The sequence below is a fragment of the Pteropus alecto genome, unplaced genomic scaffold, assembly GCF_000325575.1.
Source record: "Pteropus alecto unplaced genomic scaffold, ASM32557v1 scaffold161, whole genome shotgun sequence".
NCBI lineage: Eukaryota > Metazoa > Chordata > Mammalia > Chiroptera > Pteropodidae > Pteropus > Pteropus alecto.
The window spans coordinates 8,623,649-8,649,787 of record NW_006432943.1 but is presented as its reverse complement, the minus strand read 5'-3'; the positions used below and the strand labels follow the sequence as shown (position 1 = coordinate 8,649,787).

The window sequence follows — 26,139 nt, the reverse complement described above, 5'->3', positions numbered from 1 at the left end:
TGGGATAAATATTGGGCATTAAGCCAGCAGTTGTATAATCTTATTAGAATTGCTGCCTACTCAGTTCCTTCTTATTCTCATTCCCGCCTTCAGAAAGTTTTATCCTTGAGCTTCTCTTGAATGTGAATATTTGGGGGAGGGAGGTCCCTTGGAGAACCGTGTGGTTTGTACCACTACTGGCCTCATCATCTCCTCCATCCTACCCAAATAGGCATGATTTGATTTGCAAAGAAGATAGAAGAATAGAATGATGTGCATGGTTATTAGCTCCTGGAGAATTCTTGGAACTGGGAGCTAGGGGACCAGTTTTGAAATGTTTTTGTTTTAGTTTTGTTTTAGCTGGTGTTCGTTTCCTGTTTATGCAGAGGTGATATTGAGCGATAGGAATAAAATATGAGCATCAGTGACTATGGTGGGGGAGACAACATATCTGGAGGAGAATGGAAATGGTAGATTTAATCTTGAGCAAATTGCTGAAGTTTTCTGAGCTTTCGTTTCCTCAGCCATTGAAATTTATTGATAATCACTTCCTGACCGTCATGATACCCACTCTCACCCAGAATGAAAATATATATAGTGTATCATCCTGCTTATCTACTTTCCTAAGCCTCTTTTTTAAGTCTACTGAATTGAAATTTCTTCATTTTAATTTAGAAGAGAAAAATGAAGACAGGACATTTTGAAATGGTCACCATGCTGCTGTCAGCTATGATTCTTATGGAAATCTTCCAGGTAATGTTGGGAATGGGAAGCATGTGGTCATTGGGATAGGGACTCTTGTTATAATGTTGCCCAAGGCATCTGCGTGGGTTGATAATGCAAGCAAGGGCAGATAGAATAAGTAAATCAGTTTTTTATAAGTAGCTTTCATCTTTTCATTTTACACATTTGATGTATGTTAACTGTAGAAAATTGAAAACATTAATTTAAGCAAAACGATGAAAGTAAAAATCATCTACAGTCTCTACTCAGAGAGAAAGACTCAGTCTGTTGGTGTGCATTCTTCTTGGCTTTTCTCTCTCTTTCTGTGTGAGTGTGTGTGTTTACAAAAATGGATTTACACAGTACATTTTTTACTCTCTTTTTAAGTTAATACTGTGCTATAGATGTCTCTCTATATCATTAAATATTCTGAAAATATGTATTTTTCTACAAATAAAATGACACCGCAGTGTTTGGTTACACGTTTTCTATTAAAGTTATATAATGACAGTTTTCTCACAGTTAGTATTTTTTTCTCATAGAACTTTTATGATTTTATTTTTTGCAGTTGAATCTTTAAATATGCTTAACATATTTTTATATAAAATATGAGCCAGGTATCTCACTTTATTTTCCCCCCACATTGTTAGCTGCCACATCACTACTGAGTATTTGTCCATTGATATGAAGTACCTTCTTTAAAACATCTTGAATTCTTAACATTTTATCCTTTTTTAAATTCAGTATTCTGATCCATTGTCTATAAAATCTTTATATATCCTGTTGCCTGTACTGCAATGTGATTTTTTATTGAGGTATAAGTCACATATAAGAATTCACCATTTTAAAGTGTAAAATTCAGTGGTTTTCATATATTCACTTGTTGTGCATAGTTGTACCACTGTCTCATTACAGAATGTTCCCATCACTCCGAAAGACACCCTGTAGCTGTTAGCGGTCAGTCCCAGTTCCCCTTTCCCTGAATCCCCTGGCCACCCCCATTTGCGTTCTGTCTCTATGGATTTACCTATTCTGGACATTTCATCTGAATGGAATCATGCATATTTGTCCTTTATGTGGCTTCTTTCAGTTTAGCATAACGTTTTTAAGGTTCATCCATGTCGTGGCATATATTTGTACTTTATTCTTTTTATATGTGAGTAATATTCCATTGTGTGGTTGGTTATACCACATTTTGTTTATGCATTCATCAGTTGATGGACATTTGGGTTTTTCCCATTTTTTGGCTCTTGTGAATGAGTGGTGCTGCTATGAACTTCCATGGATAAGTTTTTGTGTGAACATAGGTTTTCAGTTCTCTTGGATATATACTTAGGAGTAGAATTGCTGGAGCATATGGTAACTCTATGTTTAACATTTTAAAGAACTGCCAAACTTTTCTACAGTGGCTATACCATTTTACATTCCCACCAGCAGCATATAAAGGTTCAGTGTCTCTACAATCTTGCCACACTTATTTTCTTTTATTTTCGTATCATTATAGCCACCCTAATGGGTATGAAGTAGTACCTCCCTGCAGTTTTTATTTGCATTTTTAATATTCTTTTGCAACATAATTTTAATGTATTCTATGAATGTTCTATAATTTATTTAACCAATTTATTTTCTTGAACAATTAGGTCATTTCCATATTTTTGTAATAAATTTTTAGTAATTGAATTTCATCAGTATTGGCTTTTGTTTCAGTGGACAAATCAGAGGAAGAAAATATAATCAGTGTGTTCCCCTAGCCTTTCATGCTGGTGCCTTATGGTCCATCCAGTTGTCCCTGAATGGTAGTGGCATTTGTGAACTTTTTCACTGCTCAGGGCACTCACTGTACAGAACACACAATCAACCATGGCCTTGGGCCAGAAAGACTTGATGTCTAAAATTAGACATGTGGAGACTGGTTAGAAGCATAGAATAGACAGGAATGTATTGGATCAACTCTGATAGGATATGAGGAACATGGAAAGTGGTGGTTTCAGGGTATGATGTCTTATAATATGTTGAAGTCTTGAAGAAAAATCAGCCATTAGTACCCAGGATACCATCTCTGGTACATTCTGTGCTGCAGAGGAAAGTACGTTTCTTGGCCAGGCAATGGCAGTGATTCGATCTCGTGTAGCTCAGATTTCCACTTCAAGAAACTGACCTACAGACCCAGGAGTACAGGGGTCTCAGTGACTTCCCCAGCACAATGTTCTGTGGCTGGTAATCAAGACAGTTTCTGATGCCAGCATAATTCCTTCATTTGTATAATGGTGTTATGAGTTGTCTGCCCAACTTTTCATAAGGGTTGTCATGAAGACAAAATTAAACTCTTAAAAGTGCTGTGTAAATGTCAGTGGTCTTCATCTTTGGAAGCAGAACATTTTGGTTAAGAAGGACAGACTGGAGCCAGATAGCCTGGGTTCACATCTCAATTCCAGACAAGTTATTCAATCTCTCTGTGTCTATAAATTCTCCAACTGGAGTTGCCGCTTATGCAACCAGTGTACCATACAAGTAGTATAAGAATAATGGAGAGAATGATGTGGAGGGCATTATTCTTTTATTTGTAGAAACTCTTAAATCGTGTCCCTGGATAGATATGCTCATCCTATTTCTTGATGAATAGGCCATAGTACAGGTTTCTTATTTAATTCACTTGAATATGTAGATGCTTAGATTTCAAAAAGATAAATATAATGCCGATTCTGCCCCTGAGGAACTTACAGGATAACATATATATTCCTATCACGAAATAAACATAACTACAGTTTGTTGAAGGCTTGATCTGTGTGAGGCATGGGGCCAAGGGCTTCGCATATATTCATTATATCATTTAATCCTCACAACAGTCCTGCAATTAAAATATTACTTACTCACTTTATCCTCATTTTTAGATGAAAAAACTGAAGCTCAGAAATGTCAAGTAACGTTTATATCTGATTAATACCTGGTTAGTAACAGACATAGAATTTGAACCCAGGTCTATCTGACTCCAAACTAGTGTTAATCTTATCTTATATATATCATTTAAAGATGCATTAGAACTTTTTCAGTTGTATATAGCAGAAACAACGCAAACTTGCTCAAGCAGATAGGGAATTTATTGATTCTTTTGACTAAAGTGAAATACAGTCTTCCGGTACAGCCAGATCCAGGGCCTTAAGTAATGTTATTAGGGCCTCATCTCTCTCTCCACCTCTCGGTTTTGCAGGCCTGTCTGTGTTGGCTTTATTTGCAGACAGGATGCTCCATGGAACTAAAAGGATAACTATCATAAGCCAATATTATCCTTAGAGCCTGTGGTTGTAGAGGAAGAAAGAGTGCTCTGGTGTTTAAGCTTGTTTCATCACTTATCACTGGAGCCGAAGGTGCAGAATCACTCCTCCCCAAACCACGTAGACAATGGAGGGTGTGATCTTAAAGGAAAAGGGGTAATACTTGCCATTATGTATTTATCATGTATAGTATTTCACACATGATTTCAGATTCACTTGACAGTCTTGCGGGGTTGGGGAAATCTGGCTAAGAATATTTTCAAAGCCAGGACTGCCACCCATTTCTTCAGTTTCATACTCATTGGTCTTTTCTCTGCACCACAAGATTCAGATGAATGAGTTATAGGCATAATCATATCCATATCTCACCACTGATATTTATTCTTTCACACAAATAGGTCAGAGCTGAGAAAGTTATCAATATCAATGGAACATACTTCCTAATAAAAACATATCCAAAGCTGGTTGTAAGCAAGGGAGAGATTCTTGGCAGGGCATGAGAGTATGGGGGCAGTAATGTGAGAGAAGATGATATATACCAACTATCTTGTTCAAGGGTATTGATGTCCTTTTCCTTTGAAGGTGAAGGCTGAAATGTTAGACATGGCAGATGATGCATTTGATGATGAATACCAGAAATGTAGTGACAGAATGGAAATCAAATATGTTCCCCAACTGCTCAAGGAAGAAAAAGCAAACCACCAGCCCTTAGAGGCTGTGTGGGAAAATGCAAAAGCCAAATGGGAAGCTGAGAAGCCTCAGATCTTTCTACCTATGAGTTTTAAGGATAACCATGGAATAGCCCTGACGGCATATATTTCTGAAGCTCAAGAGCAAACTCCCTTTTACCACCTGTTCAATGAAGCTGTGAAGATGGCTGGCCAATCTCGAAAAGATTATATTTATGGCTTCCAGTTTAAAGCTTTTCATTTTTACCTGACAAAAGCCCTGCAGTTGCTGAGAAGACCTTGTGAGGACAGTTACAAAAATGTGGTGTACAGCACAAGCCAGGGCACTTCCTTTACCTTTGGAGGCCTAAATCAAGCCAGATTTGGCCATTTCACCTTGGCATATTCAGCCAAACCTCAAGCTGCAAGTGACCAACACGTTCTGTTAACCATCCACACGTGCTTTGGAGTTGCCGTTGAAAAATTTTTTGTTAAAGAAAGTGGAAGTGAAAGAGTTATTTTAATACCTCTGAATGAGGTTTTTCATGTGTCACAGGATGGGACTAGCAATAACCTTATCCTTCAAAGCACAAACAAGACCTGCAGCCATTACGAGTGTGCATTTCTAGGAGGTAAGTGTCCCTGCTCTGTCTGTGCTTGTCTGGGAGGGAAGGAGTGGGATTTTTAGGACCAGGGAAAGGTCAGGAAGGACATCAAGAGGTGTTTGGCATTGGTGGTCTCTAGTCTAGCTCCTTTCATGCTGTTAATTTCTTTTTCCAAAATTTAATTTTATCAAATTGATACATTTATAGTATTATTGAAAGTTAAAATAGTATTATAAGGCAATGGTTCTCAACCAGGGGCAGTTTTGTCCCTCAGGGTCATTTGGAAATGGCTGGAAACATTTTTAGTTGTCACAGCTATCCCTAGTTACCATTAGCATCTAATGGGTAGAAGCCAAGGACACTGCTAAGCACTGCATAGGACAGCCCCCCACAACAAAGTAATACCTGGCCCAAAATACTACTATAAGGCTAACCTTGAAAAATAGCAACCTCCACTTTCTACCCCTCTCCATCACCAGGTGCCACTCCTTAGTGGCATCCATTTTATTTTTTTTAGCTTTTTTTTTTTTCAGGTGCTTAATACCATGTTTCTAAATAAATCACATGCTTCAGCTTGTCATTTTTTGATTTTTAACTTTTAGATATTATTTAATGACTTCGCATTCTAGAGAATGAGTAGCTCTCATGCATTAGGAATTCTTTATTGCATTCAGCTGTAACAGAAAACCCGCCTGATCACTCTCATTTCACAAGAAGTCTAGAGGTAGGCTGTCCAGGTTGGTACAGTGGCTCAATGATATCAGTAACCCAGGCTCTTTCTGTTCTGCCAGTCTTGGTATGTTGGTTTGTTGATTCGTGTTTTCAGTGTCATTGTCGCAGCTGTAGGCATAAACCTATGTTTAAGATAAAAAGAAGGGGAGAAGAAATGGCAGCCAAATCTGCCTGTTTAATCAGGAAAGTAAAAGTTTTGCCAGGACTCTTTGTAGATTTCTGATGCACACCATTGACTGGGGTGGCCACTTTGTCATTCGTGACTACATGTAAGAAGAGCTTGGGAAGGGGGTAGTTAGCATTTCCAGCCTCTGTGGTATAGGGAGGCAAGGGAGAAAGGAATTAGAAATAGCTGTTAGGTCAGTGAAGTAAAAGTATGTGATAACCACCACCCTCCTCAGTATTCGTGCATTTCCTCCTTTCCATTCTCCCAGTATAGTAAAGACTGGGGCTTTTTTAAATACCTCTTTTACCCTAGGATTATTAGTTGTATAATTTTTTTGTTTCCTTACTTTTTTATATGCCATCAGTAATTTACCCTCACCTCTTTAGAGCTTCTGTGATATGCTCTTTGGGCCTGTTGAGTGTCCTAAAACCCCTTTTCACTACTCTTCTGAGACGTGTAGGACGTCTCCCTGTGAGGACTCCTCTATGTGTTGGATCCCCTCCTCTTCCTTGAATTCCTCCTTTGTTTGGTGGGGTGAGAGTTCTCTGGAAGTTTTCTAAAGAAAGGGACATTGAGGCAAATTTTCTAAGACTTTGCATGTCTGAAAAATCTACCTTTAGGCTCGAATAATAGTTTGTGTAGATTTGTATTTCTATTTCAGAAATTATTTTCTTTGGGATTTTGGAGATGTTCCTCCACAGTCTTCTAGTTTCTGGTGCTGCTGTGAAAAGGGTAAAGCGATTCTAATTACTAAAACTTTGAATGAGACATGTTTTTCCCCCTCTGGGAGGTTTTAAGATGTTTTCTTTATTCCCAACATTCTGAAATTTTATGATGTTGTGCCTCGGTGTATATGAGTAAAGGCTTAACAAAACCTTTTCTCCTTCCTCTCATGAAAATGGCCTCCTGGTGATCTTATTCTAGCACCGTTTCTCAGAAATCTACCAAAGGTGGAATGCCTAATGCTAAACTGCTTAATGGTAAACATGCCCTTGATTGGTGATGTGAATCTGAGCTGGGAGGCTTGTGAATGAACTATACTCGGAAGAAGCCATAGCACTGGGTACTCCTGAATGTGTTGTGCTACACCCAGATGTTCTTGCTGATTCCTGGAAGTACACTCATTGACTGGTATAAGAAATATTGTCTTCTGCAACAAATAGATATATGACATGAGGCTACTAAGCTAGGATGGTTCCTGCACCCACCTGTGTAATCATGTTTCCTTGTAAGTGAATCATCATTTGCGGGGCTAAAGGACAGCCCTGGACTGCTGCAAGGACTTGAATTGAAGGGATATACCTGATGCTGTCCTATTGCTAAACAGTATGCTGTGTTCTCTGCCTTGTGTTCTTCTGCAAAACTGAGTAAGCTGGTGAGGTGAGGGCCTTTTGGGGTCTTATGAGTGTGATTGTCTAGCCGAACCCAAAACCATGATTGCTGGTCAAGTAGAGTGAGTATTGCAGTAGGGCCTTAGAAGTGGGATAGACCTTCAGACCTTGATTCGATGTGACCAAGGCACTGTGAGATAAAAAAGAACAGGTGGTGAAGTGCTGATGAGACCTCAGGCATGGGAGTGCTGATCCACTTAGGATTTAATGGTGGAAGCTGTGTAGCTATTGAGGTGCCTAGGACACAGAATTTAAGGGAGCCCTCAGTGTCAGGGTCATATACTTGCAGCATCTTCATTTGCACGATCCTAAGAGTGAGTGCCTCCGTCAGGTTTGTACTCTAGGCACCTTATTTGCCGCATCCTAGTGCTGGCTCTGAGTTGCAAGCGAGTGACACTAACTGTTCACCTAGAGGGACAGATGAAGACTGGAGTGAGTACATTTGTGTTGAGAGAAAAGTGCGCTTCCCCCTCACCAGCCATATATTGGACCTGGCCAAAACCCAAACCAGTTGGAGCCAGCTCATACCAGCTTATGGGAGGTGACTGTGGACATGCATCTCTTCCCAATTCCTCATACATCAAAGTAGCTTGAAATTGGCCATGAATGAGTTATGCCATGGAAATCAACAAACACTACATATCCAGACCCCCATCCCGCACCCCGTAACCTGTTGTACTTTACCAGCACATCACTGCTGGAAACCCAGTTGCAGCTAGGCTGACAGAATGATACCACTTTTGTTGTTCCTAATGCATTCAGCCAAATGCCTTCTGTGGAGGTATTGGTTATACAGAAACCCTGGCTGCAGTAGCTGCAGGTCAAATTGATCACTGGGATTTGGTTGGTTGACAGAGGTGGGCAACAAAGCCCAGAGTCCATGTTCGTGAGTGGGATTATGATGAACAAAAGGGGTGGAGCCATTGGGTTGATGGAGAATGAGCCAAAGCTCAGACCTGTATGGGCAAGTGCATTATGAGCCCCGCATGAGGAAGGAGGAACGGGAAAGGGATTGGGCACACCTCTGTGGGCCTACCCACAACGTCAGGCAGAGGCTCCACTGGAGGTTAATGTTCAAACCAGCCACAAGACCTTTGTGGAGGCTCAGGTGTGCTATTTATTTGGAGAGCTCCAAAATCAGGCCACTACACTTGGTTTAACTCCAGACTGGAGTCTAACCAGTGTCCTCTGCTGCCACCTAGAGACAACTAGTGGGAACCTAGGGTCAAGAACTCTAAAGTGATTATTAAAGCTAAGCTTTTTGAAACACTATAAAGGGTAATAACAAGAACTTAAAAAGCACAAACCAAGAGGATATAATTGGAACCTTGTTCCCTTGTGACTGACTATAATTCTTCATGAAAAAAGACAATATTCCTAAAAGAGACAACATGTTATACTGTACTAAATTTAGTGTTAACAGTCGTGTTATTGTTTTGAACTCGCTTATGATTTCCAAGATAAAAATGTATTATGAGCCTTACAAAAACTAGTTAAAAAAATAGTTCAGTTGGCTAGGAAGTGGAGAGAATACTAGTGTCCTATTAGACAATACAGTTCCTAGTGGGCAAAGATACTAATCCAAGATTATGAGAGTGAACTGTGAGTAAATGGTGACAAAATCCTTTTTCCTTCCTCATGGGAAAACTACTGTAAGTTAACCTTCTTCTTTACTGTTTTCCTAGAAAAGTTGATAAAAGTATAATTAGGCTACATCGCTTAATAGCTAAACATGACCCCATTGGAAAATTTCACCTGGTTTGGAGAGGACTGTAGACGAATTATTAATACCTAACAGGAAGCCATAGCTTTTGGATTCCCTGGACCTTACAGTGAGATACAAGGTTTATTGGAAGAAAATTTATAAGCAGAGAAATAATAGAGCACACAGCATTCCCTGAACTCTCATTATTTTACTGAACAGCCTGAGCATAGATCATCTAGCATGTTGGACAGCGTTTCTGTAGGGAGGGGGCAGGCTATATATGTGTAGATAAGTCCTACATATTAATAGAGTCATGGAGTCAGAGAATATCAAGTTTCCCTGGCTGGAAAAGTGACCTTGTTAGAAAGGAGAAGCCCCTGAACTCCAGTGGCTGGTATTAGTCTGCTTTGTTGAGCTTACTCAGACCTGTTGAGCCAGCTCTTTACCAAGCCATCAAAAGGGAGAAGGAAGATGAACCTATAGGACTCTCTAGGTATATTATTTTTAAATCTGCCCCTAGCCCTCAATAGCCCATTAACTGTAAGTACCTTCATTGGTTCTGATTGACAGCCTTCTTAGCCTTCTTTGGGAGTACTCAGGTTTCTGCGCTGTTGTCTGAGGTTGGCGTATCAGGAAGATCCTGTGTGAACAGGCCAGACAGAATGTGATATATCCATCACCAGGAGAAATTCACATATGAATCAGTGCCTAGAATAATTTGGAAGGCTGTTCAGACTGTTTATTCATATTTATAGGAGAAGGGAGAGGGGCGAGCTCTTTACCACCAGCCTTCTCCAGACTGTCACCAGTCAGACTTCTTCATCCCTATTCTATCAGTCAGGGTTAAACTAGAGAAGCAGCATCAGTAGGAAATATATATTATCTTTAACTGCAAGGAATTGGCTTACGTGATTGTGGGGCTGACAAGGCAAGTCTGAAATCCATGGGTCAGGCTGTCAAGAAGCTGCTGTCCATGGACAGTTTCTTCTTCTGAGAAGCCTCAGAGGTTAATCTAAGGCCTTTCAACTGATCGAAACAGGCCCCTCACTTCACGTTAACTGATTATAAATGCTAATCACATCTACACACACTTTCAAGGCAACAACTAGTAGTGTTTGATTGAATAACTGGGGACTGTACCCCAGACAAGTTGACATGTAAAACTGACCCTCACATCTGTATTGGTTATTCATAACTACTTAAGAAATTACTCCAAAATTTAGAGGCTTAAAACCATATTTATTTTCTCACAGTTGCTGTGGGTCAGGAACCTGGGCACAGTATAGATGGGTCTTTTGGCTCTAGGTCTCTTACAAGGCTACAGTCATCATAAGACTTGACTGGAGAAGATCTGCTTCCCAGCTCACTCACCTGGTGTTGGTGGGATACAGTTCTGGGTGCATCGTTGACTAAGGCCTCGGTTCCTTACGAGCTGTGGGCCAGAGGCCTCCCTCGTTCCTAGCCTCAGAGGCCTCTCCATTCCGTGCCTATCTCACAACATGGCATCATCAGAGTGAGCGAGAGAGCAAGAGGGGGTGCCAGCAAGTCACAGTCTTTTGCAGCCTAATTATGGAAGTGAGAGCTCATCACTTGCTTTATTGTGTTTGCTAGAAGTAAGTCAGTAGGTTCAGTCCACACCCAAGAGGAGAGGCTCAGACAAAGGCATGAATATCAGGAAGCAGGGGCATTGGGAGCCATGTCAGAAGCCACTTACCGTAATTCCAACCCATTACCTCCTCTTGGGAATGGTCCAAATTGTCTATTCTTCTGTAATGATGTGACCCTCTGCAGGCAGAGTAGAGTAGTCACAGAACTACTGGGAGCAAAGTCAGCATCCAGTTTCATATACTGGTGTTTTTGATCTGATCAATATGATCAGTATGTGTGCTGAGGTCATATGAAATACATATTTACTGAAGTAAAAGATATGTGAATATCCACCTACCACTAAGGTCAGAACAAGCACACTCCTGCAAAAAGACGAGGAATATACTCTTCTTCCAATTCCCCTCATTCTCCAACCTTGGTGCTTGAGAATTCAGTAAAGGCATGGTTGTGGGCAACTTAAAAATAGCTGAGGACAGCCCTGTAGGGATCTTTATTGGAGAAGCTGGTAGAATTTTTCATTTGAAGTCCTAGTCCTTTATAAATAATTTCCTTACTGTGGTAGATTTGCTTATAGAGCCAGAAGCTGTAGTAGAGACAATGGTCACACAGGCTTGATTTGCTTCGTCGTTCTCTAAAAAATGCTTTTCTTCAGATGCAGTCATTTCATATGAGTATGTACTTAAGTAACATAAGACAGAGTTCATGAGTTGTTTTTACTGTTTTTTTTTTCCATAAAGAGGGACTGCATGTGGGCTTAGTAATCCAGTTCTGGGTGTTTCAGGGGCCTGATCATACAATTCAGGCATTAGTGTTGGTGCATGAGTGTACATAAAGGTAGGTTTCAGTCAGTTCCAAGGCGGTTTGCTCCTTGCCAGAATCATCATTTGAAGGTCAGCTCCTCATGCATAGGATCCAAGGCAATGGATCACCTACTGGACACCCATCATTACAATGGGTGGATGCAGAATTCCATTGGATGTGCCCAGCCTCAGGGCAGGCTGTTTTATTAGAGAACTGTGCTGTCTTTTCAGGTATGAGGTCTTGTAGGTGAGGCCCCCATTGATCCAGAAGTTTGGATAAAGTTGTAGGTAGGGCGTTTGTAATGTCTGGTGTAGAGAGGTACTCAGGCTTGTCTTTTCCTTAGTGTTGTCATAATTTTTTTTCACAGTGTTCCTAGGCTAAAAGAAATACCCCCAAAGATTCACTTATTAAGTAGTCAGACAACTCAGTAAGTGTTTATGTCCTGACATCTTAATACTCATTTGAAAAAATAATAGACATAAAAATTTAAAAAAATTTTTTTGAGTTTATTTGAGCCAAACTGCCCACTTATGCCAGGGAGCAAGATTTTTAATGCTCCCTACACTAAAAACAAAAACAAACAAACAATTATTTCGTTCTTAAGCACAATAATTTGTTAATGGGTCATATGTGCCTACTGGACGCTGCACAGCTTCTCAAACCTTGGAATTAGATTAGACACCACCTTACTTCCTGTTCCACAAACATGTGCTTTTCATTGAAACAATTCCTGAAAATCCAGCTTTGCAAATATATGATGTGATGGAACAGAATGTAACATGATATAACTTGGAAACTACATTCTACCTCAGGCTAGTAATTCATGTGGTATCTGACAGAATCAACTAGGGCTGTGTTTGTCTTGAAATGTTAAAACATCTCTTTACACCCCTGTAAGTGTTCTGTAGCATACAGGTACACCTTGCCATTGTTTGGAAACTGCTGGAAACTGCAGGTCTAATAAATGTAAGTGTGAAAGTGGCTAAGGGTTTAGGAGCTAGGTTTGGCCCTTAATTGGAGGTAAAATTTTTATGTAACAGTGGATCTTTTGGGAGTTTGTCCTACCTATGTGAATGTAGTTTAGAGAGAACTCATTGCCCGATAAGATATTGGGTTGGAGAATTATGACTTTTATTTCAGTGAGATGGTTTGTCTCAGTTAGGCCTAGTAACAGGCTAGCGATAGCTCTGCAAAGGGGGGAAGTCCTTGTGTCCAGAAGCCCAGTGGCCAAGAAATACTGCTGTAGTCTTGTTGCCAGAAAGTCCAGTCAGCTATAAGTTTGGTCACAGACATCTGTAATTTCTTGGGATATGGAGGAGATAGGGAACTCTTGGGAGAGCTTTATTTATTATTGTCTGGATGGCTTCTATGGCTTCTTACTGTAGAGTTCTCTACTAAAATGACAGCTTATCAGGTTTTCCATTGTGTCTTGATCCTGTGGGTTCTTTCCTGGCCTTAGGGAGTTTCCTCACACATATAAGCTAATCAGCACTTGCTGAATATTTGGGGGAACCTTTGAAGATCTCCGTCTGTGCAGCTACCTTTGCTTTATCGCTATGTAAAAACCAAATTATCCTGGTATTTTCTGTGTGGAAAAAAAATTAAACTAATACTTATATTACCATTTGAGTTTTCTATTTATTCTTGAGTTATTTTTGATAAGTTATATTTTTCTAGAAATTTGTCCATTTGTCTTATATTTCAAATTTATTGGCATTAAGGTAATCATAGTAATCTTGTGTCTTTTTACATCTGTCAAATATGTGGTTCTATTCACTTTTTTATTCCCTGTGTATTATATATGTGCTTCCTCTCATTTATTTCTGAATCAGTCTCTTACCATTTTTAACCCTGCTACTTCTTTAGAAACCCAAAATAGTTTGATTACTTTCCTGCTGCTTACAATGCTAATGGAAAATTAAATCCAGAGTCAAATAGGGCGGAGAAATGAAGTCTTGACTAAATGGATCTGTGTTAAACGTTAAAAGATACCCGACCTCAAGTGTTAGCTGACTCTGTAATAATCATTTCACAATATATGTAAATTAAAACATCATGCTGTATGCCTCTAACTTTTTAAAACATTAGTTATCAAAAATTACAATAATATACACGAGCCTACTACCGAAGGGGCTCTCAAAATTTTGTGCATTAAAGTCACTTGGAGTGCTTATTTAAAACGGGGATTGCAAGGCATCACTCCTAGAAATTCTGTATCAATAGCCCTGGCTAGAGTCCTAGAATTTGCAATTTTACTAAGCACCCAGGTGATTCTGAAGTATGTGACTGGAAGACTACACTTTGAGAAACATGTTCTAATTTGTGCTACAGACAAAAGATAAAGTCTTTTAAAACACCCCAGTGCCTAGTCCCCAGGCTGAATCTATTGTATCTGTAGCTTTCTCATCCATAACTCCCCTCACCTTCACCTTCCCCTCAACTAAGCCCTCTGGGTAAGGCTTGCATCCACTCATCTCCTGCTGAGACATTTTATAATTGTCTCTAGAACTGTTTTTTGTTTTTGTTTTTATTTTAATTTCCAGTCTAGCCAAACACCTGAGGTTAACCATCCAGATTCTGACAGATCTGTACCATTTCTTGGATCAGTAGAAACTGGACCAAGTCACCTGGATTCTTGGTTCAAACTCCACAAATGAAGCAGGATTTGAGAGCAGATTTTAGAAGAGAACATCTCTCATAGTGAAACCAGGCCTCTCAGGGACTCCCCCATCTTGGATGGAGAGATTCATCCTCAGATAACTGAACTTGATTAGATCAGTGAGTTAGCCAGGCATGGAGAAGAGACCATAAAACATTTAGACCTTTGTGTGGCATTTGCGGAAACCCTCATGGTTCATCCTGGCACCAAATCTAAACCCTCTCACTGACCTTCTTGCCTTAACCACAGTTGGACAGGCTATTCAGTTCCCTTTTATATCAATTCTCAGGGGAATCACCGCACCACTGATGATTTTTTCTAGGGCATCACTAGCAAGAAGGGCCTAGAACCTTATAAAGGTATACTTTTAGGTGCCATATTCCAATTGTTCGAAAATGGTGGATCTCCTTACATATAGATCAGTGTTCTAGGGCAGATCAACTCTGTTTTTCTGTATGAATGTGAAGGATCTTTCTTCATATATCTGAGGATCTTGAAGTTCTGATTGAGATTCTTTTTCTCTAATGAATAATTGTGATAGTAAGGGGATAGGCTTGCTTTCGAGGACATTTAGTATCTGGAGAGAGGATTAATTGAATAGACAGGTAAATTTTCTCCTAACTTTCACAGACTAATCATAGAATAGAATCATTAAGTGTTAGCTTTAGATGGGCCTTTTGAGGTCATTTGAGGTACAGTAGAAAATGCAGATAAGGAAGCTGAATTCCAGAAATGTTAGATGTTTTATCAAAGATCATACTGTTATTTGGTAGCTGTGATATGAATATAAAAATGTAATTGTTCTGCAGTTTGCATCCCACCAAATTATGGGTCTGATAGGCTAAGAGCTGATAGATTAATTACCAATAGCTACAGACAAGTTTGAAATCTTTACTAGGGTAGATTGTGTCTAACTAATAAACCTCTATCTTTATGTTTCAGGACTAAAAACTGCAAATTGTGTTGAGAACATGGGTAAGATATACTTTAAAGTATTATCTCTGGAATGGGAATTTTATCAGTGTTATTTCTCATAGGCATAGGTCAGAACTACCCCACCATACTGTCATACTGTCAGCCATCATTTCCTCAAGGCTGAGTTGTGCTAAAGCTACTACCTTTTCAGATAAAAGGCCCAGGACCTACTGCTGGTTACATTCCTCTCACCCTCACCTCAGCCTTGCCTGTGTCCCTTCTCTCAAACACTGCATTTGCCTTGGGCACGTAGAGACCCGTGCTGCAATCTCCCTAACCTAAGGACTCCTGAATGCCCTGACATGATTCCTATGCACAGAGCTAGACTTAAAACCGTATGTTTTGATATCTTAGGAAATAACATTTGGGAGATTAATGAAGGAATAGAGTGAATATAGCTCAAGGTGGGAGCCTGGTGGGGGCGGGGTGGCTGCATGGTTATGTGGTCTCAGCTTCCTGGGGCAGAGGTGGGGTGGGGTGGGGGGTAGTGGGTGGCTGTGACAACAGATAATCCTTAGAGGATCATGGAAAAGATTTGGGTAGGTAAATAGGAATTCTAAGAGTATTTAGGAATAGCATTATCATTTAGGCTCAACAGGTTGAACCAGAGTTGCCAGAAAATACCTTGGGCTGATGCATGCTCTGGGTGGATTGTTTGGAAGATTTCCTTATTAAAAAGTTTGAAAGTAAGGGACCATTTCTAGCTGTCTTCCCAGCTAGTTTTTCTATGAATTATTCTTCATGTAATCGAAATGAATTCACATCCATTTGTTTTCGAGATTGAAGCTTTTATATTTCTCTTCTTACCATGTTTCATACGTACCTTAAATGTAAGCCAACTCAAATTTTTATCATTAACAAATGTCTGAAAATAGACTGAATATGACGTTGACATCTGAGCATAGTGCTATGTAATGAAAACATGTTTGTATTTCAGAATATTTTCAACCCATCTCCAGCCCTGGTAAGTATGCTCTCATTTAAAAAAATAATCTTTCATAGCTGTTTAGTAGTTTTTGTTTAGCAAATTCAATTCATAGCTGAAGAAAGAGTATTTTGCTGATATGAAGGAGTAACTGGGCAGATACAATGGAGGGGAAAAAAGAAAGAATCTGTTCTGGGGAAATTAGCCTCTCTGTACATGAGAGGATGCACTCTCTGGAAATCTGAACATTCTGGGGAATGAGGTTGGTGGGACCTGAAGAGCTAGTTGTTCTTGACAGGTCTGAGGGCTCTATTGTCATTGAGATTAGCCTGTGTGACACCATTCAGATGAAAACAGAAAAGTCAGTCGTTTATACCTTTCAGATATGGTAATGTTTGGTACCATTTGACTAAAATATCTAGGTGATTACATGCTTTTTTCTCTCCCTAAGTTTCCACTTATTGTGATATGGCCTAAATCACTTGTTTGCATTTGAGTTCCTTATTATATATTTGGCCCATGTAGCTACAGTAAGGTTTTTGTTATTGAAGAGAGAAAGGTATCTGGCCTTGCATTAAGTATGCATTTTATTTGATGTTTGGAAGATATTTCCTGTCCTGATGTGAAGCATTTCATGCCCCTGAGGACTTGCTTAGCAACACCTCTTGTTGGTCCATTGCGCACAAGTTCAACTGGTCACTTTTCAGGGACCCCAAGTAACTTTTCACAACACACATTTTTCTAGTTCATTGAAATCTCCGGGAGACTTGCTACACGTGATTGTTTTTTTTTCGTAGAAGGGTCAGAGGAAGGTTCCAGCCCAATTAGCCAAAGCGTATTTAGATTCTGGCTGACACTTAAATTTAGCAGTATTAATTTCCTGGACATACCAAGTGGTTCTTTATGGCCATATTACCTGAAAATAATTTTGCTGTAACTATAGTAACTCTCAGTGATTTTGTTATATCATTAAAACTAGAAAGTTTCTTTTTATAACATAGGTGATAAAAACCAGAAGCTCGAAGACCCTGGTAAGACATTTTCATAAACTCTGGGCGCTTACATTTGCAAGACAGCTCCCTTAGGGGTGGGAGCAGGTGGGCATGGCTTAGTAAGGAATGTTGGGAAGAGGAATAGCAACTCACTTTAGCTTACTAGTTTCATGTATCAGAGACCCTCAGATGGACTTCTTCATAAAGATGACACAGCAGCTCCCTGTGTCTCCTGACAATCCTTAGGTCATCCCAGTGGAGCAGTTAAGAGACATGACATGAGGAACCAGCTCTAGAGAACATATTATTTTCTGCTTTATGCTAGTTGTTGCATAGATAGAGGAGAGTGTAATTGATTATTCCACAAACTCTTGTGACATAGGGTGTTGGGAAGGGGCAGTTAAAAATGGCATTAGTTTTTCCTAAATTAAAATGATTTTGTATATTCTGCTTCCAGCAATCTAACAAATGCCTTTAGCCATATCTTTTAGATTATCGAATATGCTCCTAAGTACAGCTCATTCCCAAGTTTTTGTCTTTGTTTTTGTTGTTTAAAAATGACATTATTCAAATGTCCTCAAGGGTACTGGGACAGGAACACTCATAAATTACTGGTAAGATCATAAATTGGAACTTTTCTGGAAGACACTTTGATAGTATGTATTACTAGCTTTGAAAATGTTCATACCTTTTAACCCAGTTATAACATTTTTAAATATTCGTTCTAAGGAAATAATCATAAAGCTTTATGTATAAAATGTGTACAAAAATGTTTACACAGTGTTAAGGTAGCCAAAAATTTATAAGAACCTTAGTGTCCAACAGTTAGATATTATTTAAACAAATTATATTCATATTATGAAACACTAAAAAATCATTTTTGAAAAATAAAGATATGAGAAAGTACTTACATACAGTGGCAAATAAAAATACGAAATAAAACATCATATAGAGAATAATATCAACTTCATTAAAAAGTGTAAAAAGGTTCAAACCTCCCGTTATAAGATAAATAAGTCCTGGGGTGGAATGAACAGCATGATGGCTATGGTCACCACTGCTGTATGGTGTGTTTGAAAGTTGCTGAGAGAGTAGATCCTAAAAGGTCTCATCACAAGGAAGAAAACATTGTTTTCTTTCTGTTTTTTTGTATCTATATGAGATGATGGATGCTAACTAAACTTATTGTGGTAATCATTACACAATATACATAAGTTAAATCATTATGCTGCATACCTTAAATTATAGAGTTTTCTCCGTTACTCTGTCCTCTGCCATTTCTCAACATTTTTAGAGCTTTCCACTCTAAATAGCCATATAAATATAAGATTAAATTAATTTTTAAGCCAATTGCATTTTTTACTAAATAGTTCCTATTCTCATCTTTAGGAATGAAAAGCCAGGAGTCCACTGTCTTACCTGGTAAGTGATCTTTTTACTTTACTCTCTGAGACCAGCTACAAGGTTAGGAGGAGGCATGAGGAGTCCTAGGACTAAGGATATTACCGGACGTGGAGTTTGAGGAATGAGTTAAGCCAGAACAGAGGGACTCCATTTATTGACTGCTTATCATCTTTTATGCAGTATACTAAGCACTTTCATGATGTAGCTCTTTTAATCATCATTTACTACAGACCTGCAAAGTAAAGATGGCTTTGGCATAAATAAGGAATTGAAGGTCAGAGGGGTTAAGAAGGCTGCCTAATCATAAAGCTTATAACTATAATGACAATAGAACTAAACCAGGCAGAGTCTCACACCCAGTACTGTTCTATTTAAAAGCCGATGGGCTAGGACTGCCTTATGAAGATAAGGTTGGAGACACATAGGCTGGCTAAGGAGTTGGGTTTTGTCCAGGTAGAGAATGAAGAACCATTGAAATGTGTTTTTGTTGTTACTGTTTTCTTTCCCTTTTTTAAGCGTCAGAGATTGGCGTGGGGGTGGGGGGTTGGGGAGTGTAGACAAAGGGAGCATTAACACTGACCAGTACTCATTTGTCTATAGTTACGAAGAGCCATGAACCGATCCAGATACCTGGTAAGACAGCTTTCTTTTCACTCTCTGGGCTCAAATATGAGGAGAGAAGGACTCCCCTGGCATTAAAGAGAATATTGTCATGAGACTGGTTATTCATTAATATTTCCCTTACAGCTGCCTGCCAATCGTTCTACAAGCTTTAGCTGGGAAAGAGAGTAGAGGAGTGCCTTTGCTTTTGTTCCTGGAGCAAGAAAGTTGGCTCTGCGGGGACATGGCTGTAGGCAGAGCTGCTGGGACCTGGGTACGTGCAGTCCAGCACCTGCCAGGTTCTGTAGCTAAAGTTACTCAATAGAAACTTTAACTTCATATGAAAGCCGTTAGCTTTGGCTACCATCTCAGCCTCTAGGGTCTCAAGGTAACAAAACGTAGTATTCTCCTGGCTCTACGTAGAGACTGATTTGAAGGTGCCATGTCAGAAGGCTCCTCTAAGCTTGGTGTGTTTTTGCAGTGATGGTTCATGTAACCATCACTGTGCAACTTTTAAACGAAAAGCCAGAAACTACAACGGTAGAGGGACCTTTGGCGCTTGTGTCACTTGAGCTCATCAGACAAGAGTTTGGAAATTGTACTCACTGGAGCAAACTGCAAGTCACTGAAAACTTCTCTTTTAGGAATGAAAATTCCAGAATCTTTTTCCATTATCTGGTAAGCAGTGGTAGGCATGCCAGAGAGGAAGCTGCCAATTTGGGGTGGGGAACATAGACATAACTGTCACCATTAAGTATACAGAGGAGCCCAAGTACTTTGCACAAAATCACATAAGTAAGTGAAGGACCCAGGTCTCTTAACATATGACCAAGTACTCCTTCCTTAAGATTTGCGGTTCATCATGTGTTTTTCCAGTGTATTCACCATGGCAGATTGACCCCACCTTTAAGATATAGCTGTGATATGGGTATTTATAAAGTGTGAAGCTTTAATTGGAAGGCAAGGCCATTGAGGGGCCTTAAGTTCTATGGCCAGGGAAACTGAACAGTGACTCCTGCTAAGTTCCTTAGAAGGGCAGGAAAAACTAAGAAAGACTCTCAAACTTAATTTTTTCCTGAAACAATTTTTTTTAAAAGTGGACATAATATTTTACCAGAGAGCTGTGGACAGTAGTAACACTTCTCTATGCCTCAGAATTGTCATCAAACGTGGCTAACCCTTGTCATGTTTACCTTATGGGAATATCTGTAAAGACTGTAAAAACATAAAACTTCAGGGTGCAAGCCCGTATCCAGTGCTTAAACTCCTTCTCCTGAGTTCATGTAGTGTTTTGAAAATAATTTTTGATAGGTTTGTCATCATAGAATGATGATCCGTTAAAGAAATTAGATTTTTGGCATTCACTAAATTATATCCATGCATACAGTGCTCAGCTTTGTCCTTCGTTACATCTGTGGAAATTCCGTCTGTGCACAGAAACACATGTTCATAGCTAACTACCTAAAGCCCAGATATAGGCCCCGAGAGAGGGCTCAGCAGCTCTATATGTTCACCAGGTTTGCACTGTTGGATTTGGCCACAACCTGGAAGTGAACCTCTGATGACACCTATGCGACACCCTGTGTGCGTACAGCTTTAGCTCTCTGGACCCGAGTTTGCATGGTACTGTCAGAGGCACTTTAGTAAGCGTACTGGTTGTCTGAAAGGCAGCTGCTGAGCAGGGTTTGGGGATTGAAGATAGCGAGACTCAGCTTCCTAAAGTATCTCCTCTGCCATTTTCCTCTGGGTGACTTTGCATAAGTTACTTCACTTTTCTGGACCTCTCCTTCCACATCTGTAAAATGAAGAAAACGTCTGTCTTGCAAGACTGATTAACCTCTTAAGATAAAATACCGGGACATGAATAGTTTAAAATAGCAGTATATGGTAGCTGTCTTTATTTAATCATCTGGAACTCTTTTCTCATTTAGGAATAAAAGTGATACAACCAGATGAAAAACCTAATAATACATTTTTTTTTATTGGGAGTGGAGGCACCATGGAGTTCTGAGTCCTTTACCACAATCATTCAGTTAGCCCAGTGTTCAGGGCTCTGGGGAGGACACCTTGGCTATATAGCTTCTGACATCCCAGTCTGCTCTTATGGCTCTCAGGGCCAAGCAGAGAAAAAGGTGCTTGATCTGAAACTGGAACGGTTGGCTTCCAGCTGTACCTGTCTATTCCAGAATGGGGCAGGAGGCTTCCCCAGGTGAGCTGGCTGGTGAGAGGATCTGTAGTCACAGGAATAGCATTGTCAAAGAGGTGTGGTACAGCATAGGACCAACCGTTCCACGCTTCTCACTGCAGTCCCCATGTCCTCCAACAAATAGGCTACTAGGTTTTGCTGGGACTCTTTTGTATTGTGCCTCTCCTAGAAAGCTATGTATAAGTGCACGTTGTTGTTGTTGTTGTTGTTGTTGTTGTTGTTGTTGTTTTGGTCAAAACATTTATGCTGGATCTCATTTAATCCAAGATACTGTTTTTGCCACTTCAGAGATGAGGACATGGAATAGAACATAGCAAGGTTAAGGAACCTGTAAAGTGCTAGAAGGAGAACCAGGACTCAGACTTTTCAAGTTTTGTTCACTTTCTGTCACATGAGACTTGTCTTTCATCTAGATTTAGTTTTAAAAGACACACCTCTATCCTGGGCTCCTATAATTGGCATTTGCCTTCAATATCATCAAAATATGGCAATATTAATATTTCAATGCTAGGCACACAACTTGGAGGAGTGTAACATAATATAATCAGGAGCAGAGACTTTGAAATCAGACATTGCTACCACTGACTACCTCTGATACATTTTGAGGAACATATGTATAATATGGATAACTATACCTACCTTCTAGGACTGTAAGAAATAAAGGTGACATATACATAAAGCATTTGCACAATGTGTGACACATAGTAAGCACTCAAATGGTAGGTATTAATGTTGTACTTAGGAATCTAAATCTAAAGAAAGTACTTTTGTAATTAAAATTTTAATCATTCTTTCAGTGGAAACATACATGGTAAAAAAAAAAAAATTCAAAGAGTGCAAATGAGTAAAAATTGAACCCTCCCTGTAACCGCACACATACCTCTAAACCTAATAACCTGCTCCTCAGGCCCACTCCCAGAAATAACTAGGTTTGCTTATCATTTAATCAGATTTTTCTCTTCTGTATAAATAAGTGTATAATGCAATTAACCCCAAATCTGTTTATATTTTAGAATATGAAAGTCAAGAAGAAATCAACAATCCTAGTAAGAAATCTCATTTCCTTAGTCTATAAAATGTTTGATCTGCAATGTAGAAAATAAATTTTATTTTTTCTTAATAAAAGGAACAAAGTTTCAAAAATGTAAGGCATCCTAACAGAATATAATGTCATATCCAAATATTCGTGTGTGTGTATATGGTGGGAGAACTGGACTGTTTCTTGAGCAGTTATTTTGAACTGTGTAGAGACTGTACTGTTTAGAGCAGTTATTCTCAACCTTGTCAACCCAGTTCTCCCTTTTTATAACATATTTTATAAAGCTCTGATACTATTCTGAAACAAAATTCATAGATAAGACCTACCTGCACCCATTTAAACAGTCAATATAATGTCCTAACTATAATTTATAACAAAATTACACAGGGGGCCCTAGGTAGAAGCTAATGTTTATTGAAACTATCCAAAAAACTTATTTTTATATATATAAAACTGATTTAAGTTCTGGTTTGAGCTGTGAAATTATGTATGTGTCTAGCAGTGCATTTGAAATTTGTGTGGAAGTGGGTTGATTTTTCATGGTGCAAAACTAGCCCTCTACTTCCACCCCTTCCACTGTGGTGACAGTCGAAGAATACCGACAAACTTCTAACTGCCTTTTAGTGGGCAGTACTGCCCCCTTAAAAACCACTGCTCTAATAGTAACAAACTAAAGCATTTCCCCATCTGTACACATATAACTGCATGTTTATAATTATAACAAGTAAATCGACAAATGAGTTGAAGGCTTTTATAAAATTTACTGGTGATTTCTCTTGGCCTCACTTATGAAATCCAAGCGGTGATCTCATTTGGATACTTCCAGTCAGTCCTCCCTTGTACAGTCTAAGCAGAACAGCGGAAGTCCGGTGTCTGAGTTAAGGGTAGTGTGAATCAGATCATCCTGAGATGGACCCCACTGTTCCTTTCCATTAGTTCAGATGAAAGGGAAGCAGTTTTCTCCAGAGCAGTGTTTTATGTATGGGGTAAAAAATGAAAATTTTTATGAGCTTTTAGGGCTTAGTGTTTAAAACTACAGCAATATACAGTTGTATATTGGTAGCTATGAGAGTATGCACATGAAATATACTTGAAATAGAAAAGATAGGATTAAACTTTACCTTGCCTATATATACAAAAAATAGAAATAGAAAATTGCTGAGAATTCTAGAGAACTTGAACAACAAAAAATTATTTTGTCTACATAGATATTAAAAAGCCTGTGGAATCCTAGATAAAACTTAGATCAGCACAGCCTAATGATCTATGTGAACATATAGCGTGAAATCTGTAATAAACGATATTTATTTGAAAATTGTTCTTGGTTAGAAGTACTTAAGTTTCTAACTCAACTTGAATGTTTGTTTACATATTTGGAATATATTATATAGATAGATGAACTTGGTAGTAAAAAGACACATATCAATGATTATGTGTTTTCATTAACAGCTCCAGGTCCAGCTCCAGGTCCAGTTCCAGGTCCAGTTCCAGGTCCCAAAGTCCGTCCCTCTGAATCTTCTGGCAAAATGCTCCTTCCATCGTTTGGGACATTCATCATTTTAATCAGTGCTTCTGTCTTATATCTTTGTTGCTCTGTAGTCTGATACATTTATTACTTGAAATACACTACAGGGATTCCATAGGAAATCATCAAAAGGAATGATGTATTTGTCACTTATTGGCCAAAGTCAGTTAATAAAATAAGAACCGCATATGTTGTTCACTTTGCAAATTCAGAAAGTTGGACCAGATGTCATAGAATCATTTTCACTTATTTGTATATAAACCTTATGACTGCAGAAAACCTGTATACTTCTGATTGAATTCAATAAAAGACTTTAAGATTATTAGATGTCAGTAGAATTGCCAGATATTAAAATATGAATTCTTGAATTAGCATTTTAAAGATACTCATCTTTGAAGGATTAGACTTTGACTTCAAATAGTATCACCCCTCAATATATGAACATTATTTCTATAAACGTAACAGTTTCACATACAGTCTCTAACTTGAATCTCATGTTAACCCAGAAAAGTAGACAGTACTCTATATGTATGCTATATAAGTAAGGGAAAATGAAGTTATACAGTATAGGACCATTTTCCCCAAGGTACTGTGGTAGTTGAATGGAGACTTGGATATGGGGCTTTGGTAACTGACAGTTGTTTATATTTCGCCAGTGTTTCAAAAAGGATTTAAGACCATTTCAAAGATATTACATAAAACTGCATAAAATCCAAACTAGGTGTTAGGGGGGTTCAGTGTGCTTTCACTCCACCATTTACCTCTCTCCACGTTCAGAATTTTGAGTGGACTATCTACAAGAACCGTTAGCCAGTTGAAGACTAAACACAGAACTTCTGTAAATTGTGCTGGAGAACACAACTTAGTGCTGAGGCCAAAGTGGACCTTGTCTCCTCTTCCTCGCCCAGACCTAGAACCTGGTTACCGCTTGCTTGGAACATACCTTTAGTACAGATCAAATTGTTATCTGACCAGCTACATTAAGGACCACAGGCCTGCCTTACACATGCGGTTAAGTCACCAGCGGGATTGAAACCGAGGCGGCCCACTGGGTCTGTCTTTAAAAGGCAGACCTTTGGCCCTATGTAAGGGTATTTATCTTGTGAAATTAGGGGCCTAACAATATCAGAACACAGAAAATGAAAAGCTAGAGAAGTGAAAATGGCATGCATGAGAGTGATCCATCCACTAGGGAGTGTAGCTCAGTGAGGAACAATGCTCATCAGATCAGCAACTTTTCCTACCATAAGAGGGTGCACAGGGGGACAGAAACTCCCTCCAAAGTCGGCTCTGAGGATGAGGATGGGAGTGTCTATCTTCTGGTCTAAGAAGAAAAAGAATTTGTCTTCCAACACTGTCGGAATTGCTAATGAGTAGGAAAGTGTGATGAAAGAGGGTGGTATTAGAGTAGTAGTAATAAGTTTGCATGCTATAAACTTGGCAAAAGTGGCTGCAAACTTCTAGCAGCAATCTGGAAATCATCGGTTTTAAAGATCCCAGTCTTCTACACAACTACCTAGTCTGCAGCTGGACAGAAATTCTTTAGTGGGATCTGAGGATGGCCTCTGTATATACAGTGCAGCACATTCTTCACTGTCCTCATAATTAGCACAGTGGCAAGATTCATGCCAATGCATCACACAGAAATGAAAAGTTTAAAGCATTTCTAAGAGGAACCAACATAATGCAGCCTGGGTATGCAATCTGCAGTCAGAACAATTGTTTAAAATTATCTGGTTGTGAATGACTATGTCACATTATGATGTCTAATTCAGATTTTCTTGTATTTTTAGATACTAATGACGTATTAGAGAATTCTTTATCCTAGATGATACCTGAAGTACGTTTATTTCCCACGTCAAATATTATCAGCATTGATAGTTTCCTCAGGAGGGAAAAATCAGACTTAAAACAAGGAAAGATTAAAATTCTTAAATTGTGATTATAATTTAATACTTGTGTAGACATGGTCATTCTCCCAGAACCAAATGAAGCAGACAGAATTATATAAAAGTAATTAAAATGAATTTTTTATTTTTAGAAATAAGGTTTAAAAAACAAAAAGTTGTAAAAATGATAAAATGTAATTTTGTTATGTCCTAATTGCTTAGATGTGTTCGGTAAATTCCAAATAAGTAAAATAATATAAAAATATATTTTCAAA

The 26,139-nt window shown here is 38.9% G+C and overlaps 1 protein-coding gene across 1 annotated transcript; it reads left to right on the top strand.

Moving 5' to 3' along the window:
* Nucleotides 1-663: 663 nt before the first annotated feature.
* ART3 (ADP-ribosyltransferase 3) lies at nucleotides 664-26,029 on the top strand. Its single transcript, XM_025043840.1, has 9 exons — nucleotides 664-732; nucleotides 4,557-5,274; nucleotides 15,252-15,284; nucleotides 16,222-16,242; nucleotides 17,193-17,240; nucleotides 18,591-18,623; nucleotides 19,206-19,238; nucleotides 22,425-22,457; nucleotides 23,912-26,029. The coding sequence occupies exons 1-9, from the start codon at nucleotides 664-666 to the stop codon at nucleotides 24,052-24,054; spliced, it is 1,131 nt and encodes a 376-aa protein (XP_024899608.1). The 3' UTR covers nucleotides 24,055-26,029.
* Nucleotides 26,030-26,139: the final 110 nt, after the last annotated feature.

What these genes read in the sequence shown, in the direction of transcription:
- ART3 (XM_025043840.1), top strand. Translation starts at nt 664, where the DNA reads ATGAAGACAGGACATTTTGAAATGGTCACCATGCTGCTGTCAGCTATG. An exon ending in CGAGTGTGCATTTCTAGGAG is followed by an intron (nt 5,275 to 15,251) that starts GTAAGTGTCCCT and finishes TTTATGTTTCAG; the next exon opens with GACTAAAAACTGCAAATTGT. An exon ending in CCAGAAGCTCGAAGACCCTG is followed by an intron (nt 17,241 to 18,590) that starts GTAAGACATTTT and finishes TCTCATCTTTAG; the next exon opens with GAATGAAAAGCCAGGAGTCC.